This window comes from Sturnira hondurensis, unplaced genomic scaffold, assembly GCF_014824575.4.
Source record: "Sturnira hondurensis isolate 20B ecotype Veracruz unplaced genomic scaffold, ASM1482457v3 Scaffold0001020, whole genome shotgun sequence".
NCBI classification, from domain to species: domain Eukaryota; kingdom Metazoa; phylum Chordata; class Mammalia; order Chiroptera; family Phyllostomidae; genus Sturnira; species Sturnira hondurensis.
Window position 1 is genome coordinate 1,678,081 of NW_028073651.1, and position 19,708 is coordinate 1,697,788.

At 53.0% G+C, this 19,708-nt stretch overlaps 1 protein-coding gene across 1 annotated transcript; it reads right to left on the reverse strand.

Moving 5' to 3' along the window:
- Positions 1-8,698: 8,698 nt before the first annotated feature.
- Positions 8,699-18,714, reverse strand: AP2S1 (adaptor related protein complex 2 subunit sigma 1). The gene is made up of 5 exons (XM_037059254.1): positions 18,590-18,714; positions 15,082-15,231; positions 9,774-9,887; positions 9,265-9,324; positions 8,699-9,079 (listed from the first exon to the last, which is right to left on the reverse strand). The coding sequence occupies exons 1-5, from the start codon at positions 18,590-18,592 to the stop codon at positions 8,978-8,980; spliced, it is 429 nt and encodes a 142-aa protein (XP_036915149.1). The 5' UTR covers positions 18,593-18,714; the 3' UTR covers positions 8,699-8,977.
- Positions 18,715-19,708: the final 994 nt, after the last annotated feature.

The following is a 19,708-nucleotide window of genomic DNA, read 5'->3' on the forward strand; positions in this document are numbered from 1 at the left end:
GTGAGTCCCCTGCTGGGAACTGGCCTGCAACCCAGGCATGTGCCCCGACTGGGAATCGAACCGCAATCGTGTGATTCACAGGCCCGCGCTCAATCCACTGAGCTACACCAGCCAGGGCCCCATCTTTCTTTTTTTTCATACTAAACTATTTGTATTAATGATGGCATTTGGGGATTTTATTTTTTATTTTTTATTTTAGAGAGAGAGAGGAAGGGAAGGAGAAAGAGAGGGAGAGAAACATCAATGTGTGGTTGCCTCTCACATGGCCCCCACTGGGGACTGGGCCCACAACCCAGGCCCTGACTGGGAATCGAACCGCGACCCTTTGGTTCACAGTCCACTCTCAATCCACTGAGCTACACCAGCCAGGGCAAATGTGGGGATCTTTTAAAAATATGTACCGAAATGCTGGTTTAGCCATCTTTGCTGGTAGTGCCGATGCTGATTCTGCTGTGGTGCCTATATTATATAATCCCTGGGAGTGTTATAGCTCAAAGAGGTGAGGATGTGAAATCTCAAAGACAAGTACTTACTAATTCTCGTTAGGTGTGGGTGCTATTTAAGTTCTGGACTCATTTGACCTTCTCAATAGCCCTGCAAAGAGGAGCTGCCATTATTGCCCCCATTTGACAGGTGAGAATGCTAAGGCTGTCTCCTGAAGTTGCGCAGCCAGTGAGTGGGGAAGCTGGATTTGAATCCAGGCTTCTGGCTTCAGCTGCCTCCCTGTCAGTCACAGCTCTAATAAACTCCACGTGGTGAGTCAGCCTCGAGGAGGTCACGTGTCACCTCCACAGGTCGACTGGTCTGTAATTTCATGATTCCAATGTTCGAAGACGGACGATTGTACTTCCTGCATAATGAGGGATATGTGGATGGATGATATGACATCAGGGATTTGCTTCAAAATAAATGCAGGTAGCCCTGACCGGGGTGGTTCAGTAGGTTGGGCGTTGTTCCACAAAGCAAAAGGTCGCCGGTTCGATTCCCGATCAGGGCACATGCCTGGGTTGCAGGTTCAGTCCTGGTTGGGGTATGTACGAGAGGCAGCTGATTGGTGCTTCTCTCTCACATCAGTGTTTTTCTCCCTCTCTTTCTCCCTCCCTTCCCCTCTCTCTATAAGTAAATAAATAAGTAAATATTTATCTTTCCAGGCAGGGTGATGTAAGTTATTCACCCTCTGGTGGGGGGCAAGTGTAAACCATTTACTCTTAAAGTGTGCTTGGTAAGAGAAGATAGGGTTTTGCAATTTACTAGGTGGGCCGTTTAACTCTCTGTCTCAGCTTCCCTCTGACCTTCCACGTTCTGGCTCACTAGCCTGTCTCTGGAAGGTCAGAAAGAGCAAAAAGGTCCAGTGTGCATGGATCTGGGTGAGTCAAGGGGGGGAGGTTAGAGAGGGGAGGGGGGCTGCATGCTACGGCTGAGTGTGGCTGGAGCCAGAAGAGGAACCAAGGAGGGAAGTGAAATCACTGACTACTGTAAAAAAAAAAAAATCCTGCAAAGTACAGGGCAAGAGACAGCAGCTCGACCTGGGTGGAAGCAATGGGGGTGGGACTTTCAACACATTTTTAAGCTTAATTTTATTCTATTTTTATTGTTTATGCTATTACAGTTGTCCCTGCTTTCTGCCTTTGGCCGCCTCCATCCAGCCCCACCCCCACCCCTTCTTCAGTCACTCCCTGTATCTTCGTCTGTGTCTGTGGGTCCTACTTAAATGTTCTTTGGCTAATCCCTTCCGCATCTTTCATCCAGTCCCCCGCCCCTCCCCCGCTGTCAGTCTGGTCCACGTCTCCATGCTTCTGTTTCTATTTTGTTCGTTGTTTTATCGTGTTCATGAGATTCCACTTCTAAGTGAGATTATAAGGGTATTTGTCTTCCTCTGACGGGCTTCTTCTACTTAACATAATATTCTCCGGGTCCATCCACACCGTCGCAAGAGGTCAGAGTTCCTTCTTTCTCACTCCACCGTGGACTTGGACTGTGGCTCTTATCCGCTCGTCCATACCTTGAAGATCAAGTTAACAGGATTCCCTCTTGCCTGGGGTGTGGATGGTGAGAAGCAAACAGCGGTCACGAATCATTTCAAAGCTTTCAGCCGGAGTGCCTAGAAGGCTCAGGGAAACAGGCCGCTCACAGCGCTGAACCTGTGGCGGTGACCCGGGCTGCACCGGTTAGAGCTGGCGCTGTTAGCCAAGGGCGGGGCGGCGTCAGGGGGAAGGAAAGGCTGGGCTGCCTGGCTCCTCTCCACAAGACTCAGACAAGACTCAGACTGCCAGCAGCGCGGCCTTTCACCTTGCACTTCCCCGCTGGGCCGCGCTGGGCTGCGCTGGGCCGCGCTGGGCCGCGCTGGGCCGCGCTGGGCCGCGCTGGGCCGAGCTGGGCTGGCCTTGCCTTTCCCCAAAGGCCAAGGAAGTTCTCTCTCCCTTCTCCACCTTCAATTCATTGTCAACCACGTAGGTGATGCTCTCCGGCCCGACTTCGCTTGCTCGTAGTCAGGGTTGCTGATCACTACAGACAGACCGTACTTCTCAGCTGTTTTGTGTACAATGGGAAGTACAGATCCCATCTCCCATCCCATCCCTCCCTCTAGCCCACGTGTGTCAGGGCGGGCAGTGACTCGGCCTGAGAAAATTCACAAAGAGAAGAACGTGCAGGGAGTAAGGTTTTTTTTTTCTTCCTAAATAGTTTATTTATTTATTTTTAGAGAGAGGGGAAGGGAGGGAGAAAAAGAGGGCGAGAAGCATCAATGTGTAGTTGCCTCTTACGCACCCTCTACTGGGGACCTGGCCTGCAACCCACGCATGTGCCCTGAGGGGGAATTGAACCTTTAGGTTCACAGGCTGGTGCTCAATCCACTGAGCAGCATATTCACTCTCCAAGAAGGGAGAGGGGCATGATGTGCAGAGATGCACCACCCCTGAGGGGTGGGGGCTTTGAGCTTTTATTGGATTTTAATTGGATTTTAAAAGGGGGTTGCCGTTGTGTGGCCCCTGGGCTGTTGGGGGTGCCGTTTGTTGCAGTTTATCTTCTGCCTGTGGCTGTAGGGAGCAGTTAGTCACATTCTGTTTTTGTTTTCCAGTCATTGCCAGCGCTGGGGACAGAAGCTCAGAAGAGCAGGCCTGCAGTCACGTTTAACAAGGTCACAGGCCTGCTCGGCAGGTGGTGCCAGGATAGCAAATGGCAGTGACTCTGTCCCTGTGACTCTGTGCATATCCCGCCTCCTTTCCCCATCTTCTAGGGCTTCTGAAGCTGTTTTCCTCTCCCTCTTTGGACCATTTTCTCATTCGGTTGTTTGTGTTTTTCTTATTGATTTGTAGGCGTTCTTTATATATGGTGGCTCAGAGTCACTGTTCGTTACATGTGTTGCACATATCTTCTCACAGCTTTTGGCCCCTCTCCTCATTTCGTTTGTGGTCCTTGAAAGAGACCTGTGTTTTCTTCTCAACAGTTTGATTTGCACCATCAGGTCTTTGATCCACCTGGGGATGACTTTCGGGTACGGTTTGAGGTAGAGATTCCATCTCCCACTCTGTGACTCGAATCCTTGCCCTATGATCTGTAAGGTGACCTCTGTCTCCTAGCAAATCTCTATGTGCTCTCTCTAGCTCACCTGCTCTCTCTCCCCCAGGCCTTTCCCCCTCTCCTCCCCCCAGGCCATAAGTCCTTGCTTTCTTTCTCCTAACCTCCAAGGGCCCTTCTTTTGACTCTGTAACTTGTTTCCTGAGCCTATGCCACCCAGCTGGCTCACTCCTTCTACTTCTGTGACTTTCGCTTGTAAAAACAAAAACCTCCATGGCTGGATGGGCCTGTTTCTGGGCTCTCTGTTTGTCAATCTGTTGACAATTTTTTGTCAATCTGTTCATCTCATGCTGTACAAACACCATGGTCTCTTAGTCCTAAAGGCCAAATAATAATGATCTGGATATCTGACTGGGCCAGCCCCTCAGTCGTCCTCAAAATTATCTTGCTTTTTCTTGCAACTTTGTTTTCCCACACATATTAGTTTACTAAGTTGATGTGAAAAATGACCCAAACTTGCCCTGACTGGTGTGGCTCAGTGGATTGAGCTTGGCCTGTAAACTGAAGAGTCACCGGTTCAATTCCCGGTCAGGGCACATGCCTGGGTTGCAGGCCAGATCCCCAGTTAGGGGTGTGTGTGAGAGGCAACCACACATTGATGTTTCTCTCCCTCTCTGTGTCCCTCCCTTCTCCTCTCTCTAAAAATAAATAAATAAATTAAAGCTTTTTAAATAAAAGAATAATTTTTATTGTTGTTGTTGTTTTTAAAAAAGACCCAATCTATTCCTGCCTGCTGTGGCTCAGTGGATTGAGCTTGGCCTGTGACCAAAGGGTTGCAGGTTCAATTCCCAGTCGGGGCACATGCCCAGGTTGTAGGCCAGGTCCCCTTGGGGGGGTGCGTGAAAGGCAACTACACACTGATGTTTCTCCCTCTCTTTCTCCCTCCCTTTCCTTCTTTCTAAAAATAAATAAAATCTTTTTTAAAAATCCTCATCTAAGGATACATTTATTAGAGAGAAAGGAAGAGAGAGAGACATTGATACGAGAGAGACATTGATCAGTTGCCTTCCAGCGTGCCCTGACTGGGGATTGACCCTGCAACCCATGTGTGTACTCTGACCAGGAATCGAACCTGCAACTTTTTGGAGCGTTAGTTGGGAAAACGCTCCAACCAGCCAAGCCACCCAGCCAAGGCAGTTTATTGGCAATTTGATGTAGGGTGGGAGAGAGGTCCCTCCTGATTTTACAACCCACGGGTCTGGAAGACTAGAGTCTCATCGTCCAGAAGCGAGGAGATGGTGGGAGGAATGCACCAAGCCTGAGCTCTTGGGCCTCCCAGGGGAGATGCTGCGGAGACAGGGGTTCTGGGGCCTGGAGCTCGGGAGGGAGGTGCAGGCCCGAAACAGACATTTAGAAGTCCCCAGAACACTGATGGCATCTACCGCCCTGAGGTCAGCGGAGATCGCCAGGGGATCACATGGCTGAGATGGGGAAAAGAGGAGAGCTCAGAAAACGACACAGACGGAGCAACCAATGAGAAAGGGCAAAGTGGTCTTGGCTCACCCGGAAAAGTGTTCAGGAGGCACGTGTAGCCACGCCTTAAATAACCCCTGAGGTCACGTGCCCACGTTGGAGTGGCTCCTTTAAACCATCCAGGCCCCGCCCCCTGCCCTGTCGTGTCCCGCCCCCGCCCCGCCCCACGGCCTCTCCTCTGTTGCTGGTGAGCGTGCAAAATGGAGCCGCCTCTGTGGAACACTGACTGGCAGGTTCTTGTAAAGTTAAACATTACACCCACATGATGGCTCAGCTGTCCCACTCCTACTTGTTTAACCAAGAGAGAGAAAGTTTACATACACAATCTCGACGTGAACCCAGAAATATGGAAACTTGTCTTCAGGCCAAAGGGTTACACATGGGTGTTCCCAGCTGCACCGTTCACACGCACGGGAGTGTTCGCAGCAGCGCCGTTCACACACATGAGTGTTCAAAGCAGTGCTGTTCACACCAGCCAAATGGTAGAGACAACGTGATGCCTATTAACTGAAGATGGGTAAGTCAGATAGACCATAGCCACCCGATATACTTATTTTTTCAGCCGTAAAAGGAATGAATTTCTGCCCTGGCTGGTGTGGCTCTGTGGACTGAGTGCCAGCCTGTGTCAGCAAATCCTACTGATCCCACCTTCAAAATGTGCCCAGAATCTGATCCCTTCTCTCTCTTTCCACTGCCTTGCTGGGGCCCAAGCCAGGTCACTCTCTTAGCCGAATTGTTGTAATCACCTCCTCACTGGCTTCCCAGCTTCCAGGTTCCACCCTGGACGTCCCCACCCTGTGCTTGCTCATAGCAGACGTGGCAGATCCTTGTCCCTCCTCAGCTCATTCCACTCCTGCACCCCACACATTGTATGATTCCATATCTATGAAGCGTTCAGAACAGGGAAGCCCAGCCCTGGCTGGTGTGGCTCAGTGGATTGAGTGCCGGCCTGGGAACCAAAGGGTCACGGGTTCCATTCCCAGGCAGGGCTCATGCCTGGGTTGTGGGCCAGGTCCCCAGTAGGGGGTGTGTGAGAGGCAACCACACATTGATGATTCTCTACCTCTCTTTTGCCCTCCCTTCCGCTCTCTCTAAAAAGAAATAAAATCTTTAATTTTTTAAAATTAATTTTAGAGAGAGGAAGAGAGAGAGAAATATTGATTTGTCGTTCCACTTATTGATGCATTTATTGGTTAATTCTCATATGTGCCCTTAATCCAGGATCAAACTTGCAACCTTGGTGAATCAGGATGACATTCTAACCAAACGAGCTACCTGGCCAGGGCTGGCAGCATCCTTGCATGTCCTGCCTCAGGGCCTTTGCACTTGCTGTTCTGCTGCTTGGGACACTCTTCCTCTAAAATTCCCCGTGGTTCTCTCACCTCCTTCAGTTTCAGCTCGATGTCACCTCCTCCAGAGAGGTTTCCCTGACTATCCATCTAGAACAGCGGTGCCCTCTCCTGGGATCCCCTCCCCCTCACTCAGCTTTGGCTCTATAGTATCCCCACTTCCTGTCACACTGGACATGGACTTGTAATTGCTCCCTCGCCCTCAGGAAAACATGAGCTTCCTGAGGGCAGGGGGTTATCCTGCTCGCTGCTGTATCCCCTGGTACTAAAACAGTGTCTGGCACATAGTAGGTGCCCGGAAAACCTTTGCTACATACACAAATAATCAAACTCTCTGCATCCTTCCCTCTCTGAGCCTCAGGCCCGTGTGTCCCAGGGCCTCTTGATTGCCCTCCTGGCTGGCTGATGGCTCACACTCACATTGGTGAGTCGAAGATAGCTCCCCAGAAACATATGTCCAGGTCCTGGAGCCTGGAACAGGACCTTATTTGGAAAAAAATTGTCTTTGTGTGCCCTGGCTGGTGTAGCTCAGTGGACTGAGCGCAGGCCTGCAAATCAAAGGATCCCAGTTCGATTCCCAGTCAGGGCACATGCCTGGGTTGCAGGCCAGTTCCCAGCAGGAGAAGCACGAGAGGCAACCATACATTGATATTTCTCTCCCTTTCTCCTTAAAGATAAATAAATAAATAATTTTTAAAAACTGTCTTTGCAGATGTAATTAAGGGTCTGGAGATGAGGCCATCCTAGATTATCCTGGTGGTCCCTAAATCCAGTGACAAATGTCCCTGCTGGAGGGGAGGTGTGGACATGGAAGAAATGGCCACGTGAAGGCAGAGGTGGAGATTGGAGCAGTGCGGGAAGCTGGAAGAAGAGGGGAAGGACTCAGGAAGGACCGTCCCTGAGAACCTTCGGAGGGGGCATGGCCCTGCCTGCACCCTGATCTCGGACCTCCGACCCCGACACCAGGGAGGGAATCCATTTTTCCGAAGCCGCCCAGTGTGCAGTCACTTGTTACAGAAGCTACAGGAAACTGATGCAGCCCCCGTCACCTCAGCATGTTCCTCAAGCCTGCTCTTCCCCCAGGGCCCACTAAGGGATGGCCGCAGCTCCCACTCCATCACGGGGCTGCAGCCGCAGCCTGCATGGCTCCCCCACCCGCACCCCTGCACAGTGTTGGTCTCGAAGTCCTGCTGCTTTAAGCCACGGAGTTGGTGCAGCGGCAACGAGAAGGAATTCTGTATCGGTCTCTGTGAGGGACCCCCCCTCCCCCAAGCCTCAGATCCCCACGTGCAGGATAACGCTTGTCAGAGCTGGGGCTCCTCGCCCACCGCTTCAGACATCGCCAGTGTCTCTGCTGGGGCCATGCACACAGCAGGCACTTACTGTCTGCCCAGGCAATGTGTGTTCACAATCCTAAACTTTCCCAGGACTGACTCATTGAATCCTCAAGCGCCCCTGTGGGGTAAACACTATCACCCCATTTTCCAGATGAAGAGACTGCAGGGGTGGTGGTGGTGAAGAGACTTGCCTGAAGGCTACCCTGCGTGCATGTGGCCGAGCTGGGAGACAAGGGGAGGCTGGGTGACAGCGGTAAGAGCGGCCACCACGTGCCTGGTGTTGTGCTCTGCCTCCCAAGGGCGCCAGGCATGGTCAGGGGTGGGGCCAGCAGCCATCACTCAGGTCTTGTTGGGCGTGGGGGAGGGAGCACTGCCACCAGAGGGCACCAGACACACGCCAGGGGTGTCTTCTCATCACAGGGGCCAGAGGGCTGACGGCCTGGCCATGCCTGGGACAGTCCCTCCAGTGAAGAGCCGTCCCACCACGGGTGCCACCAGTGCCTTTGCTGGGGGCCACTGAACAGGAGGCTCAGTGCCTGCCCTCGCAACCACCATCCAGGCTAGTGGTTAAAAAAAAATCCCACAAAAACAAAAAACAAAACAAAACGGCATGCTAGGGCCACCCGCCTGGGCTGCCAACTAGCTCAGAACCAATGTGGCTCAGTGACCTTGGGCGGGTCTTTGAACCTGGGGATGCTAACCATCCCTTCCCCATTCTTTATGAGGAGGAAGCAGGTCAAGACTCATCAGTGCTCTGAGGTGTTAGCTACGAACATTATTATTTTAGTGGCGAGTGCTGGGTTTCTAAACCTGTCTGCCAGTCTTGGGGGCCCTCTGTGGGCAGGAGCAGGCGTGAACGGGTCTCATCAGCACAGTGAGGAGTGTTTGTTGTCTGACTCAGTGCCGCACCGATGTCGGGCAGTCCTGAGCATCCGTGGCTCCCCTGGAAGACGGACGCCAGGCCGGGTGGGGACCACAGGTTTATTGGGGGCTCCACGCACGCACATTCACAGCGTCACACGACAACGGCACAGTTACTCGACACACGCAAGGGGGCCTTCACCCCCAGCCTGGGCCCAGAGGCAGTGGGGTGCAGTCTCCTCCCTTGTGGCCCAGACCCAGCTGGGTGCCTTCCTCCTGGGCAGCTGTGGGAGGGGGCTGCTGGGGTGGGCCCCAGGCCTGGGACGGGGGAGCGAGCAGGCAGGCGAGACGGGGAGGCCGGGGCGAGGGACCACGCCGCCCTCACTCCAGCGACTGCAGCATCAGGAGCTGCTTCAGCACCTTCGTCTGGCTGGTCTCGCGGATCTCGCCGGCCAGGAACATCTCGTCCACGACCGTGTAAACCTGAGAGAAGGGAGGTGTGGGGAGACCTGGTGTGAGGGACCCTGTCCCCCAGCCCGGGGGCTCCGAGGCCCAGAGCCAGGCAAGGGGCACCATCAGAAGCCCAGGGGCCACCCCGGAGGCGGCACCCTCCCTCCCCTGCCTGTGGCACCCACAGCCCCGTCAGCCCCGTCTTCCCCGGGGCCTACCTTATAGAAGTTGAACACCAGGTCCAGTTCACAGACATTGTGGAAATATTCATTTAAGACCTGGGAGAGGAAGACAGAGGTGGTGAGAAGGGGGCAGAGGGAGGGACACACACAGAGACGGGAGCAGAGGCCATAGGACAGGGATGGCGGGAAAAGAGGGAGACCAAGCGGGGAGAGAGGGGGAGACCGAGACAGAGGTGGTGAGAAACAGAGAGAGAAACGAGCACTAAGATCAGAAGGGATAGAAAAAGGTGGCAAAGAAGACAGAGACTGAGGTAGGGGGAGAAAGACGAAAACAGAGATGCCTGGGCAGAAAGGGGCAGGGATGGAGACAGACAGTGGCAGAAAGACAAGAGTGGGCTGGCCTGGGAACAAGGAGAGAGACAGTGAGGCAGGTAGAGGGACAGCTGGCCCGCTGCCGAGGGGAGGGGCGGGTCCATGCAGGCTGCGAGGGGGGCGAGAGCTGCTTCCCAGCACCAGAGGCAGCCCCAGGCAGGCTGCCCACGCACCTCCACAAAGTTGTGGATGGCCTCCAGGTAGGCCAGGTTGTTGTCGTTGACGTCCACGCAGATGCAGAAGTAGAGGCCCGCGTAGCGTCGGTAAATGATCTTGAAGTTCCGGAACTGCGGGGCAGAGGGGCCGTCAGGGACAGGGTGTGCCCAGGACCCAGTGAGCCAGGCAGAGTCGGGCCAGAACACTCAGTTCTTCATTCCTCTCGTGGTTCCTGAGGCCCTGCTCTGTGTCTGGCCCTGTGCTGGGGACACATGATGCCGGAGACAGGCTGGGCCCTCTCTTCCTGGGGCTCAAAGTCCAGTGGTGAGACAGTCCCCAGACAACCCCAGAGAGGGTAGGGCTGGGTTGTGGGAGCCTGGAAGAGGGGGCCACTAACTGAGCCTGGTGGTTCGGGGGGGGGGCTTCCTGGAAGAGGAGGCGCCTGACCTGAGAATGCAGAGGATGAGCAGGAATGAACGGGCAGGAATGTCCCAGGCAGAGGGAACAGCTGCTACAAAAGCTCAGAACCAAGGGGGCGTATGGTGTGCCCCACAGCACCCGTCCCACCTTCTCGTGGCTCCCTACTGCCTCTGCAGAGAGTCAAATACCTGAGCTGGGAACTAAGTTATTCCTCCATTCATTCCACAAATGCTGCCTGAGCATCGATCACGGGGCAGACTCAGTGCTGGACAGCAAAGTCACCGCCTGTGACCAAGACCCTCCCAGACTCATCCTTAACTGAGCTGTAATACAACATGTCTGCAGTAACACACACACAACCCAAGCACCAGCACCCGTGGATAGGGACGCGGACTCTGATTTGGCGTGCCCGGGAGCAGATCGGAAGATGGGCAGATACAGACACAGGCGGGCACACTGGACCTCAGAGCACACAGGGCTGGCCGAGGCCTGCAGACTGCAGTAGCTGGTCAGGCGGGGCTGTGGCGCCACCTGGCGGCAACCGCGAGGGCCGACAGCATTCCTGCACTTATTCTTTCCCAGCTTATCCTTTTGCTCATTTCTAACATCAGCATCGTGATGCCTGCACACAATACATGGATTAATGAGCATGCATAGGGGTGTATACGCTGCTTTAAAAAAAGATTTTATTTATTTGGAAGAAGAGAGGGGAGGAAGAAAGAGAGGGAGAGAAACACCCAGGTGTGAGATACACCCATTGGTTGCCACTCGCACGCCCCCTGACCTGGGACCTGGCCCACAACCCAGGCGTGCCCTGACCCCTGACCAGGAATTGAACCAGCGACCTTTCATCTGCGGGACGATGCCCAGTCCACTGAGCCACAGTGGTCAGGACTGTTTCTTTCTTAACAGATACAGATTGTGATCACGTGGTTGAAGACTCCTGCTCTGGGGAGAGGGTTCAACAGGGTGGGCCAGGGCAGCAAAGCTTCATCTGGCAATGTTCCCAGCTGCCTGTCTTAGCAGCGTGCCCTCGTCTTCGCAGCATGCCCTTGTCTTCGTAGCGTGCCCTGGGCAGGCTTGGACCCTGCGCAGTACTCTTCTTCCCGAGTTACTCCGTCTCCTGCTGACACCCTGCTGGCTCCATCCTCCACCTGCGATTCAGTCTCCGGGCTGCTCAGAGGCCGGCCCTACGCCCCCACGTCTCCTGCTGCCAACTCAGATAGATCTCTGCCTGCGGGGAGAGACCTCCGGCCACCAGGGCCCTGTCCCAGCCCTGAGCGCTCCAGCAGTCCCTGTCCGGAGGCAGGTCTGTCTCTCCATGGACAGTGAGGCCCAAGAGGGAAGGCTGGGGCTGTCACCAGTGTCCCCAGCACTACCCAGCATTGCCCTGCACATCGAAGTACCTGGACATAGGTGCTTCAGGGGACAGAATAACGTCCCCGTGCCCCCATGTTCAGGGATATCCACATCCTAATCCTAGGCGTCCGTGAACTTTCCTGTGATGTCATGTGGCGAAAGGGACTTTGCAGGTGAGGTTAAGCTAAGGATCTTGAGGTGGGGAAAGGACCCTGGATGTTCTGAATGGGCCTCATGTGATCACAAGGGTCCCTACGTGGGAACGAGGAAGGCAGGAGAGGTGAGTCAAGAGAGAGACTTGAAGATGCTACGCTTCTGGCTCTGAGGAGCCCAGGCGGCCGACAAGGTGAGGGGGCACCTTCTGCCCTGGAGCCTTTGGGAGCTGGCCCTGCTCACGCATTTCGGACACCGGACCTCAGGAATGACTAATTCATGTCATTTTATGCTGCTAAATTTGTGGTGGTTTGTTACAGCAGGGACAGGGAACTCACACAGGTGCCGAGACGCGTGCACTAATGAATAAACAAGAGGAAGAAAGTTTGGATGGCTGGGCCTTCTGGCTGGCTATTTGTCCCTTTGTTTCCCCTCACAAATCTCCTCCTCCCGGAAGCCTGCCCTGACCTCAGTCTTATAAGAGAGACGTTATTTAATGTCTCCCCCTCTTGATATGCCCCAGTTTATTGGGGGAGGGGCCAATTCTCATTCCCCACTGTATCTCCTCCTCCAGGAAGCCCTCCCTGATCCCCCGCTGGGTCAGGTGCCCTCCTCCTGCCAGGCTGCTCCATCCTAGCCCTGCCCACTCTAGGCTGGCACTGTCTGGACACAGGTCTGTGTCCCTTACCGGGCTGTCTCAGTCCCCACTGCGAGCTGAGCACAGGGCTGGCCGCAGAGGAGGCACATAAGGAATGGTTGTAAATAAATGCACAGATGAACAAAGGAATACGTGGTCTGGATCGGGAGGGAACTGGGATCTGAAGCTTAGGCCCCTGGTGTCATTCTGACCAGCAGGCCTCTCGGGCCGCTCCTCCCTATTCGGGCCTCCAGGAGCGCCCCCTGTCCCTCAGAGGCCCATCCCTGGCTTCCCTGCACAGCACTGGCATCAGGGTGCCGGAGTGGGCGCCCCCGACACCCCTGCTCCCCCTCTCCTGCGGCCACACTGCTCTCAGCAAGGCCACCAGGGACCTCCACTGGCAGCCACCAGGGGCCAGTCCCTGTCCTCCTCCTGGACATATCTTCCCCTCGGCTGCTTCCCTCCTCCTCTCCTGCCTCCAGCTGTGGCCTCTCCCCATCTCTGCCCACCTCTGTCTATCCTCATTGCCCTGGTGAGTCTTGCTGCTCCCTCCTGGGTATCTCCACTGGTGTGGGGACAGACAGACACCTCACGCTTGGTCTCCACCTCCACCTGCTCTCTCCAAAGCCTGTCCTGTCTCGGAAAATGACAGTGCCGTCCTGTCGGTGGCCCTGCTCTCTCTCATACTCCACATTGAGCCCTTGGCTCTCCCTTCAGGTCTTCTCGCCACCCCCACAGCTTCCGCCCCAGTTCCAGTCACCAGCGTCTGTCACCTGGACCACAGCCGTGGCCTGTTCCTTCTGCCCCCTGCAGAGGGATCCCCAAGTAGGTCCGAGTCCCTCTGCAGCTCAAAACCTCACTCAGAGGCAGAGCCCGAGCCCTCCCACAGCCCACGAGGCCCTGTGCCATCTGCCCCGGGTGTCTTTCTGTCCCCACCTCCTCCCCGCCCCTCACTCCTCCTCTGACAGGCCACCGGCCTTCGTGCCATTCCAGGCATGCCCCGGTGTGTTCCTGCCCCAGGGCCTTGGCACTTGCCTGGGCTTGGGATGTTCCTCTCTCAGGTCTCATATCTTTTTACCCCTTCAGTCCTTCAGGTCTTGGCTCAGATGTCACCTCTTCAATGAGGATTTTCTGATCAGGCCATTCAAAGCTGCATTCCAACCCCAGGGCACATACCCCAGCGCTTCCACCCCCCACAGCTTCTGCGTCAGCACCCAGGCCCCTATCCTGGCCTGACTCCCTGTGTCTTCACCAGCTGCTCTCTGAGGGCGGGGCTCGGCTGTGTCTGTTACGTTTGCGGCAGTCTCCCCAGCTCCCAGAACAGCACCTGGCACACAGCAGGTTCTCAATAAGCATCTGTTGGATTCTTCAGGACACTCAACCAGCCTGGGGTCTTAAACGGGCTAACACCAGGGGAATGAAAGGTGGGGATTTCTCAATGAAGAGACCAAAGAGACAGCAACCAAAGCACGGTGAGACCCCGACTGGCTCTGAGCAATCAGCATGGACAATGTCAGGGAAATTTACATATTCAGTGGGTGACAGAGGAATATTAAGGAAGTATGATGAATTTTATCAGGGCTGCTAATAATGTCGTGGCAATGTGCCCTGGCCAGGTGGCTCAGTTGGTTGGAGTGTCATCCCATGCACCAAAAATGTGCAGGTCTGACTCCCGGTCAGGGCACACACCTAGGTTGTGGGTTCCATCCCCAGTCCAGGTGTATATGGGAGGCAACCGATCAACGTTTCTCTCTCCCTCTCTCTCTCTCTCTCTCTCCCTTCTTCTCTCTGAAATCAATAAACGTATCTTCAGGTGAGGATTTAAATTTTTTTTTAAGATTTTATTTATTTGTAGAAAGAAGCGAAGAGAGGGAGAAAGAGAGGAGAAGAAACATCAATGTGTGGTTTCGTCTCACACACCCCCTACTGAGCACCTGGCCCGCAACCCAGGCATGTGCCCTGACTGGGAATCAAACCAGTGACCCTTTAGTTCGCAGGCTGGCACTCAATCCACTGATCCATAACAGCCAGGGCAGGATTTTTAAAAAAAATACTGTGGCAATGTAAGGAAAGGTCTTTATTTTCTAAGATGCAACCTGAAATCATGTTGACTATAACTTAATTTCCAATGCTACTGTAAGGGATGGTTTGTTATAGTATTCTCTATAGTTTTGGGAGTTTGAACAGTTTATAGTGACTTTTTAAAAGGCACCTAAAAGCCCTGACCAGTGTGGCTCAGTTGGTTGGAGCATCATCCCATAGACCAAAGTGTCACAGGTTCGATTCCCAGTCAGGGCACACACCCAGGTTGTGGATTCAATCCCTGGTTGGGTCAGGTACGAAAAGGCAACCAGGTGATGTTTCTCTTTATCTCTCTTCCTCTCTCCCTTTCTCTCTCTCTAAAAGTAATGAAAAAACAAATAAACGAATAAAAGGCACCCCTCAAATTCTTTAGCCCCCCAGAAAGAGAAAAGGCAAAATATTAATACTGATTAAATCTGGGTAGTGGGGCCATGAATCCTCAGTCAACTTCTCCCTCACTGTACTGATCTGCATGTCTGAAAATTTTCACAATGCAAAGTACCATAAAAAAGGGAGACTGTGAGCCAAGAGCATCTTGGGTAAATGAATGAATGAATGAATGAATGAATCTGGGAAGGAAGGAGGTCTGAGGGGATGCTGCATGCAGAGGCTGGACAGGAGGGGTGAAAGGGGACAGGGTGGCATGGAGCATGGGGGTGGGGGGGGTCCGTCACCTCCACAAAATTGGTGTGCTTGGCATCTCGGACAGTGACCACAGCGTGCACCTCCTCGATCAGCTTCTGTTTCTCATCATCATCAAACTGCATGTACCACTTGGCCAGGCGCGTCTTGCCTGCCCTGTTCTGGATGAGGATGAAGCGGATCTGGGGGGCAGGGAAAGGAGGAGGAAGTGAGAGGCAGGGAGGAAGGACCAGTGCTACACACGCCCACCAGCCCCACCCATCCCCACCAGGGAGAAAGGTCCACACCTCTCTGCTGCCTGCCTTCCCCCCATGGCCCAGCCAGGCCGGCCAGGCCCCGAGTTCCCGACCTGGGTCCCTCCCACACCCCGTAGAGTGATTTCTCTCTCACAGGGGAGCCAACTCGGAACTCCAGGGCCCTGACTCTGAGGCTCCACCACCCCTTGCCTGCCTGATCTTGGACAAAAAATCTGCCTCCCTAGGCATCCATTTGCCGACCTGACCAAACAAGTTTCCTTAGAAGACCTATCTGATCAGGATGCTGTGCAGGTTAAATAAGTTAATAAAGATAGTTCAGTGGCAGGCACATAGCAGGCATTCAGTAAATGTTGGAGTTTCAGACTTCTTTGGTAGAAGTCCTGGCAATGCCAAGTTCTTATAAAAATCGAAATAGAGGCCCTGGCTGGCGTAGCTCAGTGGATTGAGCGCAGGCCTGCGAACCAGAGGATCGCGGTTCGATTCCCAGTCAGGGCACATGCCTTGGTTGCAGGCTGGTTCCCTGCAGGCCAACTCCCAGCAGGGGACACACGAAAGGCAACCATGCATCGATGTTTCTCTCCCTCTCTCCTTCCCCTCTAAAGATAAATAAATAAATAAAATCTTTTAAAAATTAATTAATTAAAAAATTGAAATATAATTCACGTACCATAAAGACACAGAAAATGTATACAGTTTAAGGTTTTTAGTATATTGATACAACTGTGCCAAAATCGCCACTATCCCCACCCATTAGCAGTCACTGTCCCTGCTCGGCCCTCGGCGACATCTAGTCTTTCTGTCTCCATGCATTTGCCTGTTCTGGACGTTTCCTGTAAGTGGAATCATACAGTGTGTGACCTGCGTCTGGCTTCTCCCACTCAGCACGATGTTCCCAAAATGCACCCATGTTGCAGCGTGGACCAGCACTTCATTCCTTTCTGCAGCTGAATAGCATCCCGCATTATGGCCAGACCTCATTCTGTTTGTCCATCCATCCGTGGGTGGACATTTGGGTTGGTTCTACTTTCTGGTGGTTACAAATAATGCTGCTATGGGCATTCATGTACAAGTTTTTATGTGGACCTAAGTTTTAATTTCTCTCTTTTTTTTTTTAGACTTTATTTATTTATCTTTAGAGGGGAAGGGAAGGAGAGAGGGATAGAAATATCAATGTATTGTTGCCTTTCGTGAGTTCCCCACTGGGAACTGGCCTGCAACCCAGGCATGTGCCCTGACTGGGAATCGAACCGCGATTGTCTGGTTCGCAGGCCCGCGCTCAACCCACTGAGCTACACCAGCCAGGGCCTAAGTTTTCATTTCTCTTGGAGAGATACCAAGGAGTGGAATTGCTGGGTCCTACTAAACTTTTTCAGGAACTGCTAAGCTATTTGCCAAAACATCTGCCACTTCTTAAGTGTCTTAACTGCTTCACTATTTGCTAATTTACTCACCTAGCACATAGGGCCACAGGAGGGTGTGAGGAGGAGTGAACAATCTATGAGAAGTACCCAGAACAGTGCCTGGCTCAGATTATGAATTCTGGGTCAGCCATGATCACCATCATTGATGGCTAGAAATCTTGTGAGTTTTTGGATTCTGAAATGCCAGGTCAATTGTCACAGGGCTACTATGAAAACTGAACAAGTGCTAAGCAGGGTGCCTATTACACTGAGCACTCGACAAAATTAACTATGATTATGACCGAGGTGCATGTGACCAAATGGCTAAGAACACAAACTCTAGAGTCTGAGTGAATCCTGACATTGCTCACTGTGTGTCCATGGGCAAGTCACTTAACTTCTCTGGGCCTTAGTTTCCCCTTCTGTAGAATGGACATAATGAGGGTCCCTCCCTTATAAGGCTGTTGCACAGGTTAATAAACATAAGGGGCATAGTACAGTGACCAGCACAGACTAAGTGAAATGTAAGTATTAGTTCTCGGTAGTATTGTAATTCATCATTTGACTGAGAAAACCATGGCCCAAGTTCACCCAGCCAGGAAGTCTGCCTTTAGGCCCAGCTCTACTTGAGGCAAGCATGCTTATGCCCTTTTTATAGATAAAGAAATCAAAGCTCAGCCATAAGAGTCTCAGAGCCAACAAGCAGAGCTGGGAGCCCAAGGACTTTGCTCTGAACCCCCTTGCCCTGCGATGTGGGGGCCTCTACCCTTTCAGGAGAGTCCACTCTCTTTCCTGGGCCTCATTCTCCACATACTCTCCCCCCCTTGCCTAACCAATCAAGCAGGCTGGGAACAGGATGTTACATTCTCCTTCCAAGAACCCCTTCTGCTGAGCCAGAGAAAACCACTTCCTAGCAGGGCAGGGGTCGGAGCAGAAAGGAAATGGGCATGGGTGGGGGTGGGGTGGATCCACACCAGGCAGGCTGTGGCTTGACACACAGAGCTGGGAGATACACGGGGCACTCGGAAAGGAGAGCTAGATGCAACCCCCTACACAGTTGAGGGAGAGCTGTTCTGACACCCACCCGCATTCATCTCTTTTCCCAGCTCCCTGCCGAAAGAATCCTTTCTTATGATCCAAAGCTCCATCCCGGGGATCGGGTGCCAAGTCCAACGCCCAGTCCGTGCTCCAAAAGCCCCATCCATCTTTCACTTCTAGGCCCACTCCGATCCCCCAACTCATCTCCCCCCATTGAAAGACCTGTTACATTGCACCCCATTCATTTCTATTATCCATTCCCTACTTCCAAGCCTTCATCCCCTTGCAGCCGTTTCCCCGATTCTAAAGACCCATCCCTACTGGTCTACTTCCCCCCAGTCTCTCATCAGCAGTATCCCGCCCGTATAAACACTCCCTCTTCGCCTGCAATGCCAGCTTCCCGCCTCTAGAGACCCCTTCTCTTCTGTCCCGCGGTCGGCGACTCCTCTCATTCTTCTTCCACGCTCCTTACACACTCCCAGAGAGCCTTCTTCTTGGGAATCGCCTTCTCCACCTCCAATTCGTTTTTTCCTACCTCCGAGACATTGCCTCCCAGTTTCAAAACGCCCCCGATCACCTCCAACGTCACCCACTCGCACAGCCCTCTCCCCTTGCCACCTGATCTCCAACGACCCCTAACCTTTAGAACCCCAAAGTACCCCCGCGCCTAGAATAATCGCTCAATTCTCCGGTTCCCGGCCTTTGATCTGCCCCAAAGCCGAGAGCCCGCGCCCGGCCCAGACCATCGCACTGCGACGGGGGCACTTGTCAGTACCCGACCGAACCTCCTTTTTCCACGTGGACCCACCCTTCTCTAGTCCCCAACTTGTGCGCTCCCCCGTTACCATGGCGACCCCCGTCTGGACCCCAGCAGCCCCGGTCCCTCGGCGACTGGGCGGCTCCGGCTTTGATAGCAGTTGGGGGGAGATCCAGGGCTAGAGCGGACTTCCGGCAGAAAAACCCTCTTGTCCTCTCACGCACAGCCCGCTGGGAATTATAGTTCAAAAATAGGTTTGGGCTTCGGATAACAAGCCGGGATAAAAAGACGGTCCTTCTTCCCTACGTGATGTGCGACTGTCCGATTCCCACTGCGCGGAAATGCCTACTACGATTTGTGGTGTGGGATGGTGGGGTGGAGGGTACGCGTCTCTTTGGAGGACTACCATTCCCGAAATGCGTGGGAGCCAGCAAGGTGAACATTGCATTCTGGGAAGTGTAGTTCTACTAGCCCCATCTCCAAGGTGAAAAGGGCATGCTGGGAATCGTAGTTTTAACTAAAAAGCTGCGGGACGTGGAGAGGGTAGTAAGGAGCTAGAACTGTTACTGCTTTTCCGTGCTCACCCAGTACTTTGTTTAAAATACGATGAGTGTTTCCCTGTGGAAGACTGACAATAGTTTAAGAGCGTGAATTTGGAAGGTAGAATTGTGTGCAAAGCCTGCCCTTGCATTTCCTAGTTGTGTGATTTGGGGGTCAGCAACTTCTTTCAATGCCTCTGTAAAATAGGAGAGATCAAAGTATCACCTCGGTATGATCGTTCAAAAGCTTTGGTAAGTTTTGAAAGTCCTAACCACAGTGCTTGATACATAGTAAGTGCTCAATAACTATTTGTTAACATCATAAAGTTCATCGTTAACATACATCGTGTAGTGACAGTCTTCTTACTTCCTGTCCAGAGGAACACTGCCTTCTTTAAGCTACTCGAATATGCCAAGGGCTTTCCCTCCTGGTACCTTTACTTTGTGCTTGCTATTACTTAGAAGGCCTTCTCCCTTTCATTCTAAATCTGACTTTTCTTCTGTTAGTGTAAATGCCATCTCTACAGACTGTTTAGAGGACCCTACACACAAAGTTTCTCTCCCCTCTCCCCCGAATTCTGTAGACAAGCAGTTAGTTTAATTTTTTTAAAGATTTAATTTATTTTTTTAGACAGGTGAGAAGGGAGGGAGAAAGAGAAATACATCGA